The 25,707-nt window shown below is 38.0% G+C and overlaps 1 protein-coding gene across 1 annotated transcript; it reads right to left on the reverse strand.

The window, feature by feature from the left end:
* On the reverse strand, positions 10,871-11,976 carry LOC102172605 (olfactory receptor 6C2-like). The gene has a single exon (XM_005680439.3). It carries the CDS (start codon positions 11,974-11,976, stop codon positions 11,041-11,043), a length of 936 nt encoding a protein of 311 aa, XP_005680496.2. The 3' UTR covers positions 10,871-11,040.

The following is a 25,707-nucleotide window of genomic DNA, read 5'->3' on the forward strand; positions in this document are numbered from 1 at the left end:
GGTTTTCACTCACGATGTTTTTGAGAATCCTCTGTATGTTTGGCATATATATTCCCTTTCAATTTGCTCAGTCATGGTGGACTTTTGGGTTATTTGCAGTTCAGAACTATAATGAATAAAGTTACTATAATAAAAGTAATAGTCACTCAGTCATATCCAGCTCTTTGCGACCCCATGAATTGCAACCCACCAGGCTCCTCTGTCCATGGAATTCTTCAGGCAAGAATGCTAGAGTGGGTAACCATTCCCTTCTCCAGGGTATCTTCCCAACCCAACGATCAAACCCGGGTCTCCTACTTTGCAGGCAGATTCTTTACCAACCGAGCTACCAGGGAAGCCCAATGAACTGGTACTGATACATTATTATTAAATAAAGTCCAAAGTTTATTCAGATAATCTATACTTACTCATGCAAAGAAATAATAAGCATCTATTACATAAAGAGCACAATATCAGAGACTGGCGATTCAACCATTAACTGGATCTCTTCCCTCTAGGAGTTTTGAGGCTACCAGTGGGAGATAACATTTCACTGTGGTGCATACTCAGTGATGTGGTAACACAGATAAAAGTGAAAATGCATGTTATATTTGGGATGATAACTGCTCCAAGTTTGTTCCTTAGCCCTCAGTTATACTATGTAACTATTCATATTCTTCTATTCTCATTCAGTTTCTTTAGGTTCTTTTCTTTCTACTAAAATTGTCAGCATTATCACTTACCTTAGGTGAGTTATCGAGGTGCACGGCTCAGGGTTCACAGACATGTTTTTGAAACAGAAATCCCTCCCTTAGCTCATGAGGAAAATGGTTTACTGGAGAGATAGTATGTTGTTATTCTGAAGGAACATGAAGTTAGAATTTTCATGCCACAGTCACAACATACTAGAAATGAGTGTTGATTACCTTTTGCATAATTATAATGAACTAAAACCCCACATTTAAAAGTTGACTGAACTCACCCTTTTCATATAGTTAGGGAATATGGAAAAAAAGACTTTCATGACAAATTAAACACTGACAATTTTCTGACAATTTTTATAAGCAGCAGCCTTTGAGGAAACCACAGTCTGAGGAGCACTGAGTTCGTGAGGAGCTTTTATTCACTTCTTTTCCTAATCTCACATTTCACCTGCCTCAGTTCCCAGTCTCACTCTCCATACAGACCTGCATGGATGGACACACACACACACACACACACAAATCCTCTCACAGGCGAATCTGACAATCAACAGAACTTTCCTAGATTTTCATGGCTCTTGATACAAAGATCCCTGTCTCAGTCTCCTTTTCCCTTGTCAACTCTAAAATGACATCTAATCCTAGAGTTCCAAGTTCTTCTGTTAGTTCAAAGGGAAAAGAGATAGTGCAGAGAAAAGGAAGACTTCTCTTGAGTTTTGTTAGGGCATATTTGATCTTTCTGGGTGGGGAGGCAATCTTCTCTGCAAATTCTGTAATAGAACATTTCTTTTATATGTTTAGTGTGCTACCAGTGCACAGGGAACATTTGAGTGAACAACAAAATAGTCCTTGGTGACCTAGTTTCCAAAGTACTAATGAATTGGTGGAAGCTTAATGAACAGTGCAAAAACACACATAGCAATGGGGACAGTGTCCTGAGAGACACTGAGTGTGGTCTGATGTCATCTGAATTCTGTTTTGATTTCTTTGCTGAATCTTAAGATTATTCCTAGAATCTAAAAATCGATTTAGAACTTTTATATATATATATATATCTATATATCTTTGACATAAATCTCAGATAAAGTGAAGAAAAAAAAACATTCTTACCCTCTTTTTACAGATGAGGAAATTAAGGAGAAGAGAAATGAATAATCAGGATGCCCTATAGCAGTGATGCAAGTTTAGAACAAAAGTTTATCTGAGTACAAAGATCTTGCTTCTTCCTCCATGCTACCCTAGTTGCTGGTTCTGATATTGAAGACTCACTAGCATTTAAATGTCAAACTTGATATTCTAGGGCTACTTGACCTGTATTTCATTTTTTCTTCTTCTACTTATGATTTTTCTGGTAGGCAATGAAACGATTGGTATTTGAAGCAACGGAAAGTTTTTCATTCTAACTCTTGGACAAAAAATTGCCTCTTTCCAGGATATGTCTTTTTTTTTTTTAACTTTACAATATTGTCCAGGATATTTTTTTTGTTTGTTTTGCTTTAGCTTATTATTATCCAGATACTGGGAAATGTTGAGGGCAGGAGGAGAATGGGGCGACAGAGGATGAGATAATTGGGTAGTGTCATTGACCCAATGGATATGAGTTTGAGCAAACTCTGGGAGACAGTGAAGGACAGGAAAGCCTGGTGTGCTGCAGTCCATAGGGTTGCAAAGAGCTGGACATGACTGAACAATGAACAACAAATTACTGTCCAGTGACCTTGTGCAAAGCTGTCTGTTTGACTATCTCTGCTGTCATTTCTGGACATTTTCATTCTTGATGCTCATGTCAGATGATGCAGCAGAGGAGTGTTCTTGGTGCCTTTACTGGGGCAGGTATTTCCTCTCCGCAGGCCACTCACTACTGCTCCATGGAGTTTTCTCACACTGAATAGGTATGACACATCATACTTTTCCTACTATTGGGAGAGAGTGATTGAAAATGTTCCTTGGCAGAATGAGCTGGGGAGAAAGAAATCTCTCTCTCTGTATTTATGGTACATTTTTGAAAAACATCCTGGTGGACTATGGCAGAGATGGTCTTCCTGATTAATTGTCCCAGTGATCATTAGATACTGCCCATTTTTGTCTCTTGTTACTTTTTTGGCTTAAAGTCAATTTTTGTCTGATATGAGTATGGCTTGACAACTTTCTTTTGGCTGTCATTTGCCTGGACCATTCATTCTCCATCCTTTCACTTTGAGCCTTGTGTTTGTTTTTAAAGGTGAACTGTGTCTCTAGGCAGCATGTAGTTGGGTCTCGTTTTTTAATCCATCCAGTCACCCCACGTCTTTTGATTGGTGAATTCAATCCATTTTCCTTTAGGATGATCATTGATAGATGAGTACTTGGTGCTGCCAATTTTGTCTTTTATTTTCTGGTTGCTCTATGTCTCCATTTATTTCTTTTCCCTTGTGCTTCTGTCTGCCATTTCGGCTTGGTAGTTTTTCTATGATGTTTCTCTTTTTTATGTTTTGCATCTCTGCTCTAGATTTATGTTTTATTGTTACTATGGGGTTTGTATAAAAAGTCTCAGAGATAAAATAGCTCATTTCTCTGCTGATAGCATCTTATCATTATTTAACCTATATGGATTCCACCCTTTCTTCTTCCCTTTTTGCGTTTTGATGGCTTAAATTATCCCTTTTTATATGGTGAGTTTGTTACCAAATTGAAGTAGCTATAGCTATTTTTTCTAATTTCCCTTATGCTATAACAAAGCGGTTAAAAATCTATTCTGATAAAGAGTTTCAATTTTCTGATTCTGTCTTTCTATTTATCACCTTACTGAAAGTTTTGTGTGCTTTTGCCTTTTTGTTTCTTTTTATCATTTTTTAAAATATAAATTTATCTACTTTAATTGGAGGTTAATTACTTTACAATATTGTATTGGTTTTGCCATACATCAACATGAATCTGCCACGGGTATACACATGTTCCCCATCCTGAACCCCCCTCCCTCCTCCCTCCCAGTACCACCCCTCTGGGTCGTCTCAGTGCACCAGCCCCAAGCATACAATATCATGCATCAAACCTGGACTGCCTATTCATTTCATATATGATATTATACATGTTTCAATGCCAATCTCTGTATCATTTCTTTTTTTAAAAAAATACGTCTATTTATTTTAATTGGAGGCTAATTACTTTACAATATTGTATTGGTTTTGCCATACATGTGTACATGTATGCCACAGGTGTACATGTGTTCCCCATCCTGAACCTCGCTCCCACCTCCCTCCCTGTACCATACCTCTGGGTCATCCCAGTGCACAAGCCCAGATTATCCTGTATCATGCATCAAATCTGGACTGGTGATTCATTTCACGTATGATATTATACGTGTTTCAATGCCATTCTCCCAAATCATCCCACCCTCGCCCTCTCCCACAGAGTCCATAAGGCTGTTTTATACATCTGTGTCTCTTTTGCTGTCTCGCATACAGGGTTATTGTTATCATCTTTCTAAATTCCATATATATATGCGTTAGTATAGTGTATTGGTGTTTTTCTTTCTGGATTACTTCACTCTGTATAATCGGCTCCAGTTTTCATCCACCTCATTAGAACTGACTCAAATGTGTTCTTTTTAATGGCTGAGTAATACTCCATTGTGTATATGTACCACAGCTTTCTTATCCATTCATCTGCTGATGGACATCTAGGTTGTTTCCATGTCCTGGCTATTATAAACAGTGCTGCGATGAACATTGGGGTACATGTGTCTCTTTCAATTCTGGTTTCCTCGGTGTGTATGCCCAGCAGTGGGATTGCTGAGTCATAAGGTAGTTCTATTTGCAATTTTTAAAGGAATCTCCACACTGTTCTCCAAAGTGGCTGTACTAGTTTGCATTCCCACCAACAGTATAAGAGGGTTCCCTTTTCTCCACACCTTCTCCAGCATTTCTTGCTTGCAGATTTTTGGATCGCAGCCATTCTGACTGGTGTGAAGTGGTACCTCATTGTGGTTTTGAGTTGCATTTCTCTAATAATAAGTGATGTTGAGCATCTTTTCATGTGTTTGTTAGCCATCCGTATGTCTTCTTTGGAGAAATGTCTATTTAGTTCTTATGCCCATTATTTGATTGGGTTGTTTATTTTTTTGGAATTGAGCTGCAGAAGTTGCTTGTATATTTTTGAGATTAGTTGTTTGTCAGTTGCTTCATTTGCTATTATTTTCTCCCATTCAGTAGGCTGTCTTTTCACTTTGCTTATATTTTCCTTTGTTGTGCAGAAGCTTTTAATTTTAATTGGTTCCCATTTGTTTATTTTTGCTTTTATTTCCAGAATTCTGGGAGATGGGTCATAGAGGATCCTGCTGTGATGTATGTCGGAGAGTGTTTTGCCTATATTCTCCTCTAGGAGTTTTATAGTTTCTGGTCTTACATTTAGATCTTTAATCCATTTTGAGTTTATTTTTGTGTATGGTGTTAGAAAGTGATCTAGTTTCATTCCTTTACAAGTGGTTGACCAGTTTTCCCAGCATCACTTGTTAAAGAGATTGTCTTTACTCCATTGTATATTCTTGCCTCCTTTGTCAAAGATAAGGTGTCCATAGGTGTGTGGATTTATCTCTGGGCTTTCTATTTTGTTCCATTGATCTATATGTCTGTCTTTGTGCCAGTACCATACTGTCTTGATGACTGTGGCATTGTAGTAGAGCCTGAAGTCAGGCAAGTTGATTCCTCCAGTTCCATTCTTCTTTCTCAAGATTGCTTTGGTTATTCTAGGTTTTTTTGTATTTCCATACAAATCTTGAAATTATTTGTTCTAGTTTTGTGAAAAATATGGCTGGTAGCTTAATAGGGATTGCATTGAATTTGTAAATTGCTTTGGGTAGTATATTCATTTTCACTATATTGATTCTTCCGATCCATGAACATGGTATATTTCTCCATCTATTAGTGTCCTCTTTGATTTCTTTCACCAGTGTTTTATAGTTTTCTATGTATAGGTCTTTAGTTTCTTTAGGTAGATATATTCCTAAGTATTTTATTCTTTTCATTGCAATGGTGAATGGAATTGTTTCCTTAATTTCTTTTTCTACTTTCTCATTATTAGTGTATAGGAATGCAAGGGATTTCTGTGTGTTGATTTTATATCCTGCAACTTTACTATATTCATTGATTAGCTCTAGTAATTTTCTGGTGGAGTCTTTAGGGTTTTCTATGTAGAGGATCATGTCATCTGCAAACAGTGAGAGTTTTACTTCTTCTTTTCCAATGTGGATTCCTTTTATTTCTTTTTCTGCTCTGATTGCTGTGGCGGAAACTTCCAGAACTATGTTGAATAGAAGTGGTGAAAGTGGGCACCCTTGTCTTATTCCTGACTTTAGGGGAAATGCTTTTAATTTTTCACCATTGAGGATAATGTTTGCTGTGGGTTTGTCATAGATAGCTTTTATTATGTTGAGGTATGTTCCTTCTATTCCTGCTTTCTGGAGAGTTTTTATCATAAATGGATGTTGAATTTTGTCAAAGGCCTTCTCTGCATCTATTGAGATAATCATATGGTTTTTATGTTTCAATTTGTTAATGTGGTGAATTACATTGATTGATTTGCGGATATTGAAGAATCCTTGCATCCCTGGGATAAAGCCCACTTGGTCATGGTGTATGATCTTTTTAATGTGTTGTTGGATTCTGATTGCTAGAATTTTGTTAAGGATTTTTGCATCTATGTTCATCAGTGATATTGGCCTGTAGTTTTCTTTTTTTGTAGTATCTTTGTCAGGTTTTGGTATTAGGGTGATGGTGGCCTCATAGAATGAGTTTGGTAGTTTGCCTTCCTCTGCAATTTTCTGGAAGAGTTTGAGGAGGATAGGTGTTAGCTCTTCTCGAAATTTTTGGTAGAATTCAGCTGTGAAGCCGTCTGGACCTGGGCTTTTGTTTGCTGGAAGATTTCTGATTACAGTTTCAATGTCTGTGCTTGTGATGGGTCTGTTAAGATTTTCTATTTCTTCCTGGTTCAGTTTTGGAAAGTTGTACTTTTCTAAGAATTTGTCCACTTCTTTCACGTTGTCCATTTTATTGGCATATAATTGCTGATAGTAGTTTCTTATGATCCTTGTATTTCTATGTTGTCTGTTGTGATCTCTTCATTTTCATTTCTAATTTTATTGATTTGATTTTTCTCCCTTTGTTTCTTGGTAGTGGTTTGTCAGTTGTATGTATCCTCTCAGAGAACCAGCTTTTGGCCTGTTGATTTTTGCTATGGTCTCTTTTGTTTCTTTTACATTTATTTCTGCCCTAATTTTAAAGATTTCTTTCCTTCTACTAACCCTGGGGTTCATTTCTTCATTTTCTAGTTGCTTTAGGTGTAGAGTTAGGTTATTTATTTGGCTTTTTTCTTGTTTCTTGAGGTATGCCTGTATTGCTATGAACCTTCTCCCTTTATGATTTCTTATAAGGCAGGTCTGGGCTTCCCAGTTGGTGCTAGTGGTAAAGAACCCATCTGCCAGTGCAGGAGATGTAAGAGTCGTGGGTTCCATCCCTGAGTATGAAAGATCTGCTGGAGAAGGGCATGGCAAACCACTCCAGGATTCTTTCCTGGAGAATCCCATGGGCAGGGGAGCCTGGTGAGCTACACAGTCCATAGTGTTGCACAGAGTAAGACACGATTGAAGTGACTTAGCAGGCATGCATAAGGTAGGTCTAGTGTTGATGAATCGCCTAAGCTTTTATTTGTCTAGAAAAGTCTTTATTTTTCTTCATATCTGAATGATAACTTTGCTGGATAGAATATTCTTGGGTTGCATTGCAGATGTTTTACTGGTTGTAGATAGAAGGGGAGAGATAGAGTTATTTTTCACTCCACAATTTTGCTGACGTCACCTGCTCATTTCTTCAAAAACTTTTTCAGTCCTTTCTATTTTTAGGAGACTCTAACTATATAATGTATAAGGCCTCTTGAATTTATCTTACGGTTTCCTGGTGCTCTGTTAATTTTGTTTAAGGATCTATTTCTTTGCATGTTTTGTGTAGAGAACTTTTATTGCTGCTTCTTCCAGTTAACAAAATTTTTCTTCTATAATATTTAATTGATGTTAAAACTACTCAGTGCTTATTTTTCTCGATGGTGCAGTTTTAACCTCTGTAAGTTTGATTTGAATATTTTAAATAAATTTTTTTTACTTAAAATATTCTTTTTCTATAATCTTCAACCTACTGGGTATAGTTATATTGCTATTTTAGCTATATTCTCTTTTAATTATATTATCTGTGCAATTTTGGGGGTCTATTTTTATTCACTGTTCTCATTATATGCTGTATTTCCTGCTTCTTTGAATGTCTGGGAATTTCGATTATGTCAGGCATTATGGATTTTACCTTCTGGAAGCCTGGATGTATCTGTATCTTTATGAAGATTTTTAAAGTTTATTCTGGTAATATTTAAATCATTAGAAACAGTTTTATCCTCTCAAGTTCCCATCGACTCTCTACACTGGATGAAGTTGAAATTCCAGAACTTCTTCTTTATGTTGTTGAGGATGCATCCAAAGACTTAGGGAGATTGGTATACTAAAGTAGATTTATTATGTAAGACTTCCTTGCCTACTGTATAAGGATAGCCCTGGAAGTTCTAGGGTACATTCTATTCATCAGCCTCTGTGAAATACATTGTTGATGAGAAGACTTGGCTTCCTGAAGTACTCTGTAGTGAATATTCTTTGAAGGCAAGGGATGACAATGGGAAATATTGCTATCAAAAAGAGCTCTCTGAATTTGATGGAATGATGGAAGCCTGTAGAGTAGGCATCAGGTGGCACCACTTAAACCTAACAGATAAAATAAGTCTCATTATCATAGTGGTCAGAAGAGTGGAAATGTTTGATCTGAAGAGACCTTTGGTGTTGTTTAGGTGACTGTACTGTCTGCAGGACTAAAATAAGTGGTTACCCACAATGGGGAAAGAATAGACTCTTCAATAAATGATGGGATAAACTGTATATCTGCATGCAGAAGAGTGAAACTAGACCCTTATCTTACACCATAAACAAAAATCAAATCCAAATTAATTTAAGACATATATTAAGACCTGAATGTGTAAACTCTTAAAGTATAGAAGGAAAGCTCCTTGATATGATTTTTTTTGAGTATAAAACCAAAAGCTCAAGCAACAAAAGCAAAATTAAATGAGAAGCTAAATCAAACTAAAAAGCTTCTGTACTGAAAAGGAAAGAATAAACAAAGTGAAAACACAACCTGTGGAATGGGAGAAAATGTTTGCAAGCCATATATCTGAAAAGGGGTTCTTATCCTAAATATACAAGGATCTTGTACAACTTAGTAGTAAAGATATCTCAACAACTTAAGCAAAAAATGGGCAGAGAACTTGAATATACATTTTTCCTAAGAAGATATAAAATAGCCAGCAGGGTACATGAAAAGGTGCTTAATATCACTAATCATCAGGGAAATGCAAATCAAAAAAAAACTTCAATGAAATATCACCTCACACCTGTTAGAATGGCTATAATAACAATAACAATAAAATAATAATAAAAAGATAAGTATTGGTAAGTATGTGGAAAAAGGGAACCTTGGCACTCTGTTTAGTACTATCATATATATATTAAATATAAAAATAGCTTTATAATATACAATAGAAGTATATTATGATCCAATAGTCCCTCTTTTGGTTATGTAATTGAAGGAAATGGAATTACATATTTCTTTGGGATATTTGCACTTCCAAGTTTATTGTGGCATTATTTAAAATAGCCAAAACATGTAAACAACCTAAGTATCCATAGATGGTCTATGAATGGATAAAGAAGAGGTGGTATATATAGAAAGGAATATCATTCAGTCATAAAAAGAAGGAAATTCTGCCATTTCGACAACATGGATGGACCTTGAGAGCATTATGCTAGGTAAAATAAGTAAAACAGAGGAAGGAAGACAAATACTGTGTGATATCACCTGTGTGTGGAATCTAAAAAGATCAAATGCATAGGAACAGAGAACAGATTGGTGGTTGGCCAAGGCTGAGGGAAATGCATAAAGGGTGTCAAGGGCTCAAAATTCTGGTCATAAGATAAATATGTCCTGAGGACGTAATGTACAGTATGGTGACTTGAGTTAAAAATACTCGGTAGTTTATGTAAAAGTTGCCAAGAAACAACGTCTTTTCTTTTCTTTTATTATTATTTTACTTTACAATATTGTATTGGAGAGAGAGGGTGGGATGATTTGGAAGAATGGCATTGAAACATGTATAATATCATATAAGAAACGAATTGCCAGTCTAAGTTCGATGCAGGATACAGGATGCTTGGGGCTGGTGCACTGAGAAACAACATCTCAAAGTGGTCTCATCACATAGAAACTGTAATAATGTGAGATGGTAGATAAGATCTAAACTTATTGTGGTAACCATTTCTCAATATATATGTATATCAAATCATAATGTTGTATAACTTAAGCTAATACAATGCTATTTGCTAATTATATTTAAATGAAACTGGAAAAAATAAAACAAAGGGCAGTAATGCCAAAAATAAAAAAATTAAAACATCAAAACAGTTTAACAGCAAGTATAATGAAATAGTTCCATTTTAGTCTGTAGCAAGGTGGGGTGCATTATGAAAAACAAGATTAGAAAAATTACATCTACCTATTCTTTTATTTATTTATTTTTTGCTGTGCTGGGTCTTTGTTGCTGTGGAGGCTTTTCGCTAACAAGTGGGGGCTATTCTTTGTTGTGCACAGGCTTCTCATTGCCTTGACTTCCTGTGTTGCAGAGCACAGGCTCTAGGGCACAGGCTTCAGTAGTTGCAGTTTGTAGGCTCAGTAGTTGTGGCTCCTGGGCTCTAGAGCACAGGCTCAATAGTTGTGGCACACAGGCTTAGTTGCTCCACGACATGTGGGTTCTTCCCAGACCAGGGATCTAACCTGCCTCTCCTGCATTGGCAGGCAGATTCTTTACCACTTGAGCCACCAGGGAAGGCCAACTTATTCTTCTTGATAGTGGATGCTAGATCAGGAGGGAATCCTAAGATAAATAATTTTGCCCCCAAAGAGCTGTAAAACTGGAGGAATGAATAGAAAAAAATCCACCTCATATTTTTGTTACTGTCTTTCTGTGGTTCAGCTATCAGGATGGTGAGGGGTTGTATAGATTCTGGAAATCTATATTCATTCTTATTTATGAAAGTGAGCCATGAGGAATGAAGGCCTACTTGGATTAAGGACATAACACTTTTTTCAGGCCATGGTTCTCAGAGAAATAGAAAAGAAATTTCAGTGATTAATCAGACTGTACCTTTAGTTCTGCTCTGTAGATCTGAATTAGAACACATAGTAAAATATTGAAATCCATATGTATATGTATTTTTACTTTATAAAATATTTTTAGTCACCTAATTTTTGGAAAGAAATGCCATTTTTTTAATAGAGTCCCTGAAGGCTTGTTTGACTTGCTTATTCCGTAGAGTATAAATGAAAGGGTTTATCAAAGGAATAATGGAAGTGTTGAGAAGGGACACCACCTTATTAATGGCCACACCTTCCTTTGCTGGTTTGATATAGATAAAGATGCAACTCCCATAAGTGATGGAAACTACAATCATATGGGAGGAACAAGTAGAGAAAGCCTTTTTTCTTTGCTGAGCCAAAGGGAGTCTTAAAATAGTCTTGATGATGTATGTGTAAGACACAATTACACAGACTAGTGTGAGTATGAGGGTCAGCACTGCCATGATTAAAACAAGTTGCTCTATAAATTGAGTGTCTGAGCACACAATCTTTAGAAGAGGAGATGCATCACAGCCAAAATGGTCAATGAGATTGGAGTTACAGAAATCTAGCTGAACTCCCAGGCTAAGTGGTGGGAGTATGACAATTAACCCAATCAGCCAAGAGCAAAGGACCAGAATGGTGCAGACCTCTTCACTCATGATGGTGGTGTAGTGCAGGGGCTTGCAGATGGCCAAGTAGCGGTCATAGGACATGGCAGTTAGAAGAAAAAATTCTGTTGCCCCGATGAGGATGACAAAAAATAGCTGGATGGCACAAGCATTATAGCTCACTCTTTTGTCTCCAGTTGTCATGCTGTACAGGAATCGAGGAACACAGACAGTCGTAAAGATTATTTCTAAGATGGAGAAGTTCCGAAGGAAAAAGTACATGGGTGTTTTAAGGTGAGAGCTCACCAGAGTGAGGAGGATAATGACTAGATTTCCAGCAACAGTGGAAGTGTAGGTGAGAAACAGAAACACTGAAAGAAAAACCTGTAGTCTTGGGTCGTCTGTTAATCCTAGTAGGATGAATGTTGTTATTTCAGAGTGATTTTTCATCACTATCTTCAGATACATAAGAAGTCTGTATTAATGGATAAGTGTTTAATCTGAGGAATAGAATATAAAAATAAATTTCAACAAGCTATGTAGAATAAAGTAGTGAATCAGGCAGCAGCTGCTGCTGCTGCTAAGTCACTTCAGTTGTCTCTGACTCTGTGCGACCCCATAGACGGCAGCCCACCAGACTCCCCCATCCCTGGGATTCTCCAGGCAAGAACACTGGAGTGGGTTGCCATTTCTTTCTCCAATGCATGAAAGTGAAAAGTCAAAGTCAAGTCGCTCAGTCGTGTCCGACTCTTAGCGACCCCATGGACTGCAGTCCACCAGGCTCCTCCATCCGTGGGATTTTCCAGGCAAGAGTACTGGAGTGGGTTGCCATTGCCTTCTCTGAATCAGGCAGCAGATGCACATTTTAAAGCTTTTACTTGATCATCAATAATCATGACGTAGAAAAGTGATTGAATCATGCTTCATTTCCCTGGACTCTACATTAAATTCGTCTTCAGAATGTTCATGAAAAGCATTCATCTGAAATTTTATTTCCATTCTGGTTACAGGATCAATTTTAATGTCTGTGTCACAGTCCTCTGAAATTTTGGCAGCCACTGTGGTATCCCTAATCCTCAGTATAGAATAGGAGACCCACAAATGTTGAGTAATAGAAACAGATGCATAAAAATTTTATTTTCCTAATTGTTAGTACAACATATCAACAAGTAATTTTTTTTACCTTATGGTAATTAAAAAGCCACCAGTGCTTTAGTAGTACTATTTTCAATGCTTTGCAAAAATTATCCCTTTCAAATAATTTCTTAATCTTGTTTTTACTATTTGAGTGACTTAGGAACAGTCTTGATGCTGAAGCTGAAGCTCCAGTGTGTTGGTCACCTGATGCGAAGAACTGACTCATTGGAAAAGACCCTGATGCTGGGAACGATTGAAGGCAGGAGGAGAAGGGGATGACAGAGGATGAGATGATTGGATGGCATCACTGACTTGATGGGCATGTGTTTGAGCAATCTCCAGGAGTTGGTGAGGGACAGGGAAGCCTGGTGTGCTGCAGTCCATGGGATCACGAAGAGTTGGACATGACTGAGCTACTGAACTGACTGAATTGAAGAACAGTATGAGAGTTACCATGAAATTTCCTAAGTCCCATCCCCCTCCAGAATTTCTTCTTTGAGTCCCTTTCCTAATAGATAATGTGTGTCTCTCTTGTGTACCAGTTTTAACAGCATGCTTTTTTTTTTCTCCTGAATTCCTGTTTCAACAGGAATTCCATCTGTTATCTAACGTTCCACCCATCCTAAGCCTTTACAGATCACTGACCAGTGGGATGTTCTGATGGTTTTCTGGGGAAACAGAATCCTGACCTTAGGCTTCCAAGATTCTTATTGGGGTTCTATAGTTTATGCACAGATATTTCAGCTCCCCAAATCCTTCTGAGGCTATATCCTCCAAGATGCACAAGAGTGAGAATATATCGTAGGGAAAGAACTGCCTTCTTTGCCATGATTTCTTTCTCTGAGGACACACCTCATGCTTGAAATGTTTCTTATCATTTCTGCTACTCTCATGGCTTCAGGACATCTCTTTGTTCTTAGCAGTCTGGCCCAAGGATAGACTCTGTGGCTATTCCCCCAAAGAACAGGTATCATCAGGCATTAATATTAACAAAGACTAAACATGACACAGAGAATAAATAAAACCTGGCTATTAAGTGAGCTTCCTACCAGGAAGCCCTTGTGCACTTTTCATTTCTCACATTTCCTATCTGTTCACCCACCACGCTCAGTGAGGAGAGTCATAATGAACTTTTAAGAAGTGTCAGAGCTAGAATTTGGGCCAGTTCACATCAGATCCAAAGCTTAATTGTTTCTAGGAAATTGTAATTTTAGGATTTTTAGTGTCAATTCTAATAATAACACATTAATTAAAATATCAGCTTTTCGAATGTCTTGGTTGCAAACAGTATTTCCAGGGCATCTGGTTTACTTTAGTAAATGAATAGAAGAAATCTCCCCATAAGACACCAATTTTTTGGTAACATGAATGTTTTTTCATGTGATGTTTTAAGATATTACTCAGAAAATATCTTAAGGGATATTTCCCTCTGAGTTTAGAGAAGGCATTATGTCTTTTCTATTGAGGAGGATTGCCACAGCGTGATGGGGTTTTTAGACACTTTCACAGGAAAAGTCAGCTCACCTACTGTCACGGGATAAAGGGTTTGCCAGAGTGTTGGAAACCTTTGAATAATGTGAGCCCATCAGATGTCTCTCTAAGGCTAAGACATGATGCTTTTCTGAGAGTCACGTGTCTTCCCACTCATACTGCTAATGTTCATCTCCTCAGCTCCTTCTGCTTGCATAACCCAGGGCCAACATGCTGGTCAACATACTGACTCCCAGTTAATACCATATTACGTATTGTGAAAATGTATAATTTAGTGTTCACAGTTCAGAGGAAATGGCAGAGTGAGATTTTTAGATAACTTCACATCATTGTTTGAATCATTGCTTGAAGAGGAAAATCATTAACATAAATTACATTTAATACTGGACTTTTAGGCTATGACTGTTTCACTTATAGAAAATTGATATTTTTCATTTTTCTCTGTAAAAATAACATTGCTTTTGTCCTTCACAATAAGATACACACATATTTATCTTCTACATTCCTCTAGAAGGCTTCCCAGGTGGCACTAGTGGTAAAGAGCCCACCTACCAATGCAGGATATTCAAGAGACACGGGTTCGATCATTGGATGGGGAAGATCCCCTAGAGAAAGGCATGGCAACCCACTCTAGTATTCTTGCCTGGAGAATCCCATGGACAGAGGAGTCTGGTAAGGAATAGTCCATGGTGTTGTAAAGAGTTGTATATGACTGAAGCAACTTAGCAGCAACAGCAGCATTCCTCTAGAACTCATAGAATAGTATATGAAAGAAAGGAAGATTTCCTAGAAACACATCAGAGTCCAGTATTACTAATGTGTCTCCATTTGCTCTTACCCTTCTTACCTTAATTCTAATCACTTCCCAGAAAAATGCTTAAGAGTTGTGTTCAGGTTCCTTACCATGTTATACAGAAGAAAGCAGGAGCTCAGATTGCTTTTCAAATCCTCTGTGAACGTGAAGATACTTCTTGGACTCAGGTTATTCCATCAGAAAGATCTCACTGCCTTTATCCAGGGACTGCATTTACAAAAACTTCCATGCTTCCATTTTCAAACTTTTAGGTACATAAACGACAAACATTTCATACTTACTTTCTGGTAGTTCCCCATAACTTTTCAGGAAATTTAATACAAAACTTCTTTTTGAGTCTGAGAAACACTAGATGCTAATGGCTATAATTTTGAGTTAACTTTGACATCCCCTTGAGCCCCACATTTTATTCCAGGTAAGAGTGTCTGCAAATGCAAGGCGATATGCAGTGACCTAGAGACCAGGACCTTTGCTTTTACCATCACCACGTGGAAAATGAATTCTGATGAGAGTTCTTATCTCTGATTAAAATGCTATTAAAACTTCTCTGAAGTCTGTGACTGAAAGAATGGACAAACAATGGCAAATAATTGCTAGCAACTCTCCCTGGCTATAAAAGTGAAGATGGTCTGAGGTCTCTGTGCAAAGAAATGAGTTACTGTATAAGCATTCATGAATAGAAATAGCATGTGCTTTACTGGTTTTATTTACGTAAGTGCACAGGGAGCCATTAAGGGAACAAGCAGAAATGTCCTTGGTGACCTAGTTAAACTACTAATGAATCTACAGTAAAATTAACTTTAGCAAAAAGAAAAAGATTACCCAGATCTTGTGGGGGCAGTGTCCACAGAGATAAGAAATGCAATCATAATGGTCCTCAGTTGCTGGAAAAAAGTCAGATGGTAATTTGACAATCTGATTCTCATCATGTTTGTTTTACACGGTCTAAATGCTGGGGATCAATGACGTTTTTTGTTACTGGACACACTCATATAATCTACTCAAGAAAATCCTTCCTAGAATATTAGTTTCTAATATGTCTTATTTTAGCAGCTAGGAGAATTAATATTTGCTTATTTCATTCTACTGATCATATAGTTCATCCACTGGTCCTATTTAAAGGTGAAGTGAAGTAACGTGAAAGTTACTCAGTCATGTCTGACTCTTTGTGACCCCATGGACTATATATATATATATATATAGTCCATGCAATTCTCTAGGCTAGAATATTGGAGAATACTGCAACAGGTAGCCTATCCCTTCTCCAGCGGACTTCCTGACCCAGGAATCGAACTGGCGTCTCCTGCATGCAGGTGGCTTCTTTACCAACTGAGCTATTGGGGAAGCCCAGAATAAACATTTTAAATTGAAAGTACTATCACCTCCCTATGGACTGTAGCCCACCAGGCTCTTCAAGTCCATGGGTTTCTCCATGCAAGAATAGTGGAGTGGGTTGCCATGGCCTTCTCTAGGGGATCTTCCACATCCAAGGATTGATCCTATGTCTCTTGCATATCCTGCATTGGTAGGTGGGCTCTTTACCACTAGTGCCACTTGGGAAGCCCCTTAAATTAGTAGTCATATGCTGAGTAATCACACTCTAAACATGCAGGTACCTTGCTAAACCCAAAGGTGTCATTCTGCTTATCGAGAATGCAGGGTTTGTGTGTATGATGCTCAGTGTACACCACTGACCAAAAGTCCAGAGATTGCTCCCACTCTTCCACAGTGCTCAGCAGTGCCAGCTTTTCATAAAGTCAGGAGTTGAGAACTGAGATGTCTGAGCTAGAGTCACATGTCACGGCCTGTGCTGGCTTGGAGGCGTCTCCCCATCCAAGATAAACAGTAAAAATCCCATCCACCCTCATAGAATCATAGCCAACACATCCAGTGTGGAAATGTCTTCAGGTCTTTTATGAATGTGGGTCAGTTATTGAGAGAGGAGGGCAGGCCCTCAAAAGCAGCAATACTGGAGTTTTTACTGAGCAGAGGGAAATAGGGACTGAGGTAGGAAAGGAGAGACCTAGGGAAGCAGGGATTTATAGACAGACAGGCTTGGAGAAATGGAGTCAGGGGCACATTGACATGAGTCTCTGTCTGCACTTCCTGTTTTTTTATTGATCTAGTTTTCTCTACTATTGCCAGTATAATTTTGTTATTTTTATCGAGTGTTTTTATTTATTTATTTATTTTTAATCTGGGTCCTCTCTATTTCCATATAAATTTTAGAACCAGAAAGTCAATTCATAGAAAAATGATTTGCTAGGATTTTGATGGAGCTTGTTTTAAATCAATGGATCAACTTGAAAACAATTTATATTTTAGAGTATTGTCTTTCTTTCTTTTTTAATATAAATTTATTTATTTTAATTGGAGGTTAATTACTTTACAATATTATATTGGTTTTGCCATCCATCAACACAATAGACTATTGTCTTTCAACAATATACCTGTTCATTTAATTTCTCTTAATATTTTGTAGGTTTTTCTTTCAAATACCTATGTGTCTGATGTTGGGCTGTGGGTTGTGGTGGACTGGTCACCATGAGAGATCAGGAAGGCCTATTTAAGTGCCAGTCATGACTGCCCCTTCTCTGCTCAGATGCCACTTCATGTCTGGGCCACCTCTAGTGTCAAGGGAGCTGGTCCCTTGGTAGTGGCAGCCCGCACTTTCCCGTGGAGCTGCACTGTGATGTAAAGGGTTCTGGAGGTGAGAAACCTGCCAGGTTCTGGTGGGTTCTCTCTGCTCTGCCTTGGTACCAAGCAAGCGCTGTGCACTTCTCCCAAGCTGAGTCCAGTCTTCCCACAGCCTTCCTATTTGTCTCACGGGCCCTCCTACTAGGCAAGGGGCTTGTCTTCCCTTGTCAGACCCCAGGGATAGGGAGCCCAACATGTGGTTCAAACCACTCACTTGCCAAGGAGGATCGCCACCCATGTAATCTCCCCTCAGTTCTCTCCCAGAGGCCCAGATCTCAACCCAATGGTCATTTATTTTCTCTTCCTACTGATTCCTTGTGGTTCTTTCTTACAGCCTTGTTTGTCCAGGAATCTTTCCTCCTGTCTCCAGTTTTCAGTGAGGATTTCTCCACATGTATGTGTGATGTATTCATGAGAGAAGATGATTGCTGCATCCTTTTATTCTGCCACTGGATCCAATCCCCTGCAGCAAGTAACTTTTCTGAATGCAAGGAAAGAAAGTAGAGAAACAAGGAATAGTTAATAAATAATAAGAGTTGATCCTTTAAAGATGGATCCATAAATTTTAATATCTATACAGTGTGTTATACAGAGAAAGGAGAAGAGGTGGAAAGAAAAACTTGATGAAATTATAGAGAAAAAAATTTTCCTTATGGTTAATAAGCTTTTCATCACCAAGTGAAAATCAAGATTAAGAAAAATGGAAATATAGACAGTTTCCTCCATTGGAAATTCCTCTGGTGTGCCACAGGAGTCACCCCCACTGACTTGGAGAGGCAAGGATGAATCCAGCCAATGGGAATTCCACCAGCAGGGCCCAGGACCCACCCATACTGTCCAGGGAGGACTGGACAGTTCCTGATAATTACAGTTCCATCACTGGGCCTCAGGACTTGCCCCTGCCCACCTGGAATGGCTGGTGGGTTAGAGGACTTACCCTCTCTGACCTGGAAAGGTGCAGACAGATCTGGTCACTAGCAATTCTGCAAGGGGGCCCCAGGACCCCCCTGCTGACCTGGAAGGGTGTGGACAGATTCAACTACTGAGAATTCTGCCAGTAGGACCCACGACCGATTCTTACTGTTCTGGGATGGTTCAGATAGCTTCCACAACTGGAAAATCCATCAATGGGTGTTGGAACCCACTGGACTGTCCCAGGAAAGTGTGGATAGCTCTCCCTACTAGGAAATTCACTAGGGGGTGCTGGAACTTGTCCCATTGTCCTGGAAGGGTGTGGATATCTCCCCCTCCCCCCACTAAGAAATCTGTCAGCAGGGGCCAGGAGTTGCCCCACTATCCAGAGAGTGGGCAGAAACCTCTCATTACCAGGAAATTTGAGAGTGGGTACCAGGACCCACCGCATGTTCTGAGAGGGCATAGATAACTCCCTCCCAGTAGGAAATTTGCCCAAAGCAGGGTCTGAAACCAGAGCTGAGCCCCAGGGGCTATGTGACTGATGAAGAAGAACCAAAATCTCTCCCTGTGGCTGCATGAACTGCCAACTTACACCTCCACAGATAGATTTATAAATTCAGCACCTGTGAAACATCCAAAAAGACAGCAAGTGCTCTTGTAGCGGAAATGGGTCTGGCTTTAGTAGCTGTTTGGTCTGTGGGTATGTACACATGAGATTAGGGATGGACTAGATAGAGTTTATGGAGAAGACAATGGGAACCCACTCCAGTACTCTTGCCTGGAGAGTCCCATGGGTGGAGGAGCCTGGTGGACTGCAGTCTATGGGGCCACTACGAGTCGGACACGACTGAACGACTTCACTTTCCCTTTTCACTTTCATGCATTGGAGAAGGAAATGGCCCCACTCCCGTGTTCTTGCCTGGAGAGTCCCAGGGATGGGGGAGTCTGGTGGGCTGCCGTCTATGAGGTCACACAGAGTTGGACACAACTGAAGCGACTTAGCAGTAGCAGCAGCAGATAGAGTTCGAGCTGACTCCATATCTCGCACAGTGGGTCTAGGCACATGACTACTGCAATGCTGGGATCTGACATCAGTGGACCTGTACTGGTGGCTGGGTGAAAACAATGCCTGAGAGTTATGAGGCCAGTTCCTGGAGTATCCACAGTAAAGGCAGGACCACTGCCAACAACAGTACACTTTGTGAGCCCATACAATAGGTAAAAAGGACTGCAACAGAACACATTCACATGAAAATAGCTCTGAACGAGAAAACTCAGTGTTTTTACTCCCAGTATGAGTGCTCCAATTCCACCTACCTCACACCACAGACCAGAATCACAGCTGAGAAGTAAATCTGGGAACTTCTACTCCAAAAACTAGGAAGCAGACCTGCTTCTGACAGGCAATGAAATCTGCAGAGCAAAGGGGAGGTCCTACTCAATATCCAGGGCAGGCTCTGATCACCAACCAAACTCCCTATCAAGGGGCTAATGGCACAAACCTCTAGACCAACCTTACCCACAGAGGGCAGTCTCCAGAAGCAAGAGAACTGAAGATCCTACAGCCTACGGAAAGGAGACCACAAAGACAGTAAGCCTGACAAAATGAGAGGACAAAGATATATGTTGCAGATAAAGGAGAAAGGTAAAAAACCTATGAGAACAACTAAATGAAGAGGAAAAAGCAATCTATCTGAAAAAGAATTCAGAGTAATGACAGTAAAGATGATCCAGGATCTCAGAAACAGAATGGAGGCATGGATAGAAAAAAGACAAGAGAAGTTTAACAAAGATCTAGAAGAACTAAAGGACAAATAAACAGAGATAAACAAGGCAATAACTGAAATGAAAGATACCCTAGAAGGAATCATTAACAGAAAAAATGAAGAAGAATGCATTAGTGACCTGGAAGACAAAATGGTAGACGTCTCTGCCACATAACAGAGTAAAAAGTGAAAAAAAGTGAAAAGTGAAAGTTGCTCAGTTGTGTCTGACTCTTTGTGACCCCACGGACTATATAGTGCATGGATTTCTCCGGGCCATAATACTGGAGTGGGTAACCTTTCCCTTCTCCAGGGGATAGAACTCAGGTCTCCTGCATTGCAGGTGGATTCTTTACCAGCTGAGCCACAGGGAAGCCCAAGAATACTGGAATGGGTAGCCTATCCGTTCTCCAGCAGACCTTCCTGACTCAGGAATGAACCAGGGTCTCTTGCATTGCAGGCGGATTCTTTACCAACTGAGCTATCAGGGAAGCCCAACAGAGTAAAGAAAAAAGAATGAAAAGAAATGAGGACAGTCTCAGAGGCCTCTGGGACAACATGAAACATACCAACATTTGAATTATAGGGGCTTGAGAAGAAGAGAAAGTGCTTGAGAAGGTATTTGAAGGGATCATAGTTGAAAACTTCTCTAACGTGGAAAGGAAAGGAAAGGAAAGGACCCACCCAAGTCCAGGAAGTGCAGAGAGTCCCATATAGGATAAACCCAAGGAGAAACATACCGAGACACATATTAATGAAACTAACAAAGATTAAATACAAAGGAAAAAAAAACCAACAAGGGAAAAGAAACAAATAACATACCAGGGAATCCCCATAAGGTTGTCAGCTGATTTTTCAGCAGAAACTCTGCAAGTCAGAAAGAAGGTTCAAGATATATTTAAAGAGATGAAAGAGAAGAAAAACCTACAACCAAGAATACTCTGCCTAGCAAGGCTGTCATTCAAATCTGACAGCGAAATCAAAAGCTTTACAGACAAGCAAAAGTTAAGAGAACTCAGAACCACCAAAGCTATTTTACAAAAATTGCTAAAGGAACTTTCCTAGGGAAGAAACACAAGAGAAGAGAACAAAAGAGGAAGGGAAGAAAAAAGGCCTACAAAGCCAAACCCAAATAATTAAGATAATGGCAAGAGGAAGATACATATAGATAATTACCTTAAATGTAAATGAATTAAATACTGCAACCAAAAGACATAGACTGGCTGAATGGGTACAAAAGCAAGAACTGTATATATGCTGTCTACAAGAGACCCAGTGAAGACCTAGTGACACGTGCAGACTGAAGTGAATGATAGAAAAAGATATTCCTTGCAAATGGAAATCAAAAGAAAGTTGGAGTAGCAATACTCGTAACAGAAAAAAATAGACTTTAAAATAAAGACTGTTATAAGGGACAAGAAAGAACACTACATAGTGATCAAGGGATCAGTGCAAGAAGAAAACATAACAATTATAAATATTTATGCACCCAACATAGGAACAATTCAATACATAAGGCAAAATGCTAACAGCCATAAAAGGGGAAATCAACAGTAGCACAATAATAGTGGGGACTTTAAAACCCACTTATACTAATAGAGAGATCATCCAGACAGAAAATTAACAAGGAAACACAAGCCTTAAGTGACATATTAAACCAGATAAAATTAATTGATATTTATAGAACATTCTATCCAAAGGTAGCAGAATACATTTCCTTCTCAAGTGCACATGGAATATTCTCCAGGATAGACCACATCTTGAGTCTCAAATCAAGCTTTGGTAAATTTAAGAAGATTGAAATCACATCAAGCATCTTTTCTGACCAAAATGCTATGAGATTAGAAATAAATTATGAGAAAAAATTATAAAAAACACAAACACATGGAGGCCATCTGGATGTGAGAGTTGGACTATAAAGAAAGCTGAGCTCTGAAGAATTGATACTTTTGAACTGTGGTGTTAGGGAAGACTCTTGAGAGTCCCCTGGACTGCAAGGAGATCCAACCAGTCCATCCTAAAAGAGATCAGTCCTGGGTGTTCGTTGGAAGGACTGATGCTAAAGCTGAAACTCCAATACTTTGGCCACCTGATGTGAAGAGCTGACTCATGAAAAAACCCTGGTACTGGGAAAGATTGAGGGCAGGAGGAGAAGGGGACAACAGAGGATGAGATGGTTGGATGGCACCACCGACTCGATGCACATGAGTTTGGGTAAACTCCGGGAGTTGGTGATGGACAGGGAGGCCTGGCGTGCTGCAATTCATGGGGTCACAAAGAGTTGGACACAACTGAGCGACTGAACTGAACTGAACTGAACTGAAACAATATGATACTAAATAACCCAATGAATCACTGAAGACATCAAAGAGGAAATTAAAAATACCTAGATAAGTGACAATGAAAATGCAATAGTCTAAAACCTATGTGATGGAACCAAAGCAGTTCTAAGAGGGAAGTTTATAGCAAAATAATCTCACCTCAAGAAACAAGAAAAATCTCAAATAAAAAACCTAACCTTATGTCACAAGTAACTAGAGAAAAGAGAAAAAACAAAACTCAAAAGCTACTAGAAGGAAAGAAATTGCTTTCTTTAAGTAATTGCTAGTTATTATAAACTATACACAAATTTTATTTCATTTGTGATTACCCTCAGTAAATTTTTTGGCTTTGTTTATGCTTTGCCATGTTCTTTTTTATGAATTTTAATAAATATATATAAAATTTACCATTTCAACTACTTAAAAGGTACAATTCAGTGGTATTAAGTACATTCCTTTCATTGTGTATTTCTCTTAATACAATAACACATGTATCTAAGCCTGATATTATAAAATCTAGTAATTACTATTTGTTTTAAATTATAGAGTACTTTCTAGTTGTTATCTAAAATTGCCATTTATTTTAAAATTAAATTAGCAAAAGTAGAAAAGTTAGGCCTAAGTATAACAACCAATCATAATCGCTTAGGTTACAATTTTCCAGAAATTTTCTATATAAATATATTCATATTAATTGGTATATTTCAAAATGTGAAACTGTCTTTGTGAGTTGTTTTCTGAAATATTTTATACTTAAAAATTTAAATAATCTCTTGATCTCAATAGTTATAAATTAAAATAATCATTTTAGGAATTATGTAATGTTTCCTTTAGAGCATTCCACTATAGTTTGAAATCAAGTCTAACAATTGAAACTTCATGATTCCTAAAAAATTTTCTTCCATTAAAAAGTGACTACCTAGTGCTGATATGATATTATATAATTTTGCAAAATTTTAGAAATGAATTTATATAGTTTATTTCAAAGTAAACTATAAGCTGTGATGCAAAATGCAGTTTTTACAAATATCTTTGTCTATTTACTATATTCCCTAGAAATGAGCATTATTGTTATTCCTTCTGCATATACTCACAACTTACTTACATATGTTGCACATATTTTTCCTGCTATTTTATTCATCTTTAATTGTCTATGGATTTTTTTTTGAAATAGAATCTCGCTAGAGTTCAGAAAAATTTATATTTTTCTGATTAATTCATTTTTTCTATATATTCCTCACACTGTAGTTTTGAAATGAGATGCTCTTATATTTTTCAAATTATTTTTGTTTACTAATAAAGTTAAATATTTTAGTTTTGACTCTCATAGTTTTCTTTCAAACTTGCTCATTCTGTTCGACATCTTCTGAGGAGGATTTACCTGTGGTTTTGTATTATGTGTGGTTACTCTGAATACATATTTTGTTTATACTATCTCATTTTGTTTTTTAAAACTTTGATAAAGATATATAAAATTTACCATCTCAGCTCCTTTAAGGGTACAGTTCAGCTTCCCTGGTGAACTGTAAAAAATGGAAAAGAATCTGGTGGTAAAGAATCTGCCTGCAACGCAGGAATCCCTGGGTCTCCACGGAAGATCCCCTGGAGAAGGGAATGGCAACCCACTCCCGTATTCTTGCCTGGAGAATCCCATGGACGTGGAGCCTGGTGTGCTACCGTCCATGGGGTCACAAAGAGTCAGACACAACTGAGTGATAACACTCACTTTTGGGCAGTATTAAAACATTTCTTTTCTGTGCTTTCCCTTAATATTCTAACATTCATATTTGGTGTTGTGTTTATCTTGTAATACCCAGGAATATTTGATATCTAGACCATACTTCCTAATAATGCTAGTAACTCAGCCTGATTTTTGTCTTTCTTTTTCTTATTTTGTACTAGTTCCAAGGATACTCTTGACTAGTGTCTTATGCTGAACGGTAATATTTATCTTTTATTATCAACATTAGATCAGATTTAAGTACTGTTACTTATTTTGTTACACCCCACTACTGTTACCCTGCAGATATTTTCCTCTCTTGGTTGATGCATTTTTTCTTTATTGCTAGGTTATACCATTTAGGATTTCTATTAGTTAGAGTAAAAGCTAAAATTTTGAGTCCTTTTATTTCTTAAATTGCATTGATTTAGTCTCATACTTAAATGGTTCCTATCTCATATATATAATTTTCTAACCTAGAGGGGGAGGATGGGGAGGGAGGTGGAAGGGAGGTTCAAAAGGGAGGGGATATATGTGTACCTATGGCTGATTCATGTTGAGGTTTGACAGAAAACAGAAAAATTCTGTAAAGCAATTATCCTTTAATAAAAAATAAATTAATTAAAAAATAAATAGTTTTCTGAGACCAACTTCATCTTCTTATATGAAGAATTCCAGTAATATGTTGATATATTAATACAATACAGTACATTGATAGGTTATCATTCTTAAGAACTGCTTGGAGTTTTATACTATTCTTTTCTAAATTGAGTTTTATTGGAGTGTAGTAGCTTTACAATGCTGTTAGTTTCTACTGTACAGCAAAATGAATCTGCTTTACTTATACATATAACCCCTCCCTTTTTTGAACTTTCTTTCCAATCAGCTCACAACAGTGTATTAAGTAGAGTTTTCTGTGCTATATAGTGGATTCTCATTAGTTATCTGTTTTATGCATAATATGTATATATGCTAGTCCCAATCTCCCAATTCATCCTAGCGCTCTTTCCCCCCATAGTATCCATACAGTTGCTCTCTACATCTGTGTCTCTATTTCTGCTTTGTAAATAAGTTCATCTGTGTGATATTTCTAGATTCCACATGTAAGTGGTATTATATGATATTTGTTTTTCTCTTTATGACTCTGTATGACAGTCTCTAGGTCTATACATAATTCTACTAATGGCACTATTTTGTTCCTTTAGATAGATGAATCATATTCCATTGTATATATGTAGCACATCTTCATTATCCATTCCTATGTTGAAGGATATTTAGATTCCTTCCATGTCCAGGTTGTTGAAATGGTGCTGCAAAGAACAT

This window comes from Capra hircus, chromosome 5 (genome assembly GCF_001704415.2).
Source record: "Capra hircus breed San Clemente chromosome 5, ASM170441v1, whole genome shotgun sequence".
Taxonomy (NCBI): Eukaryota; Metazoa; Chordata; class Mammalia; order Artiodactyla; family Bovidae; genus Capra; species Capra hircus.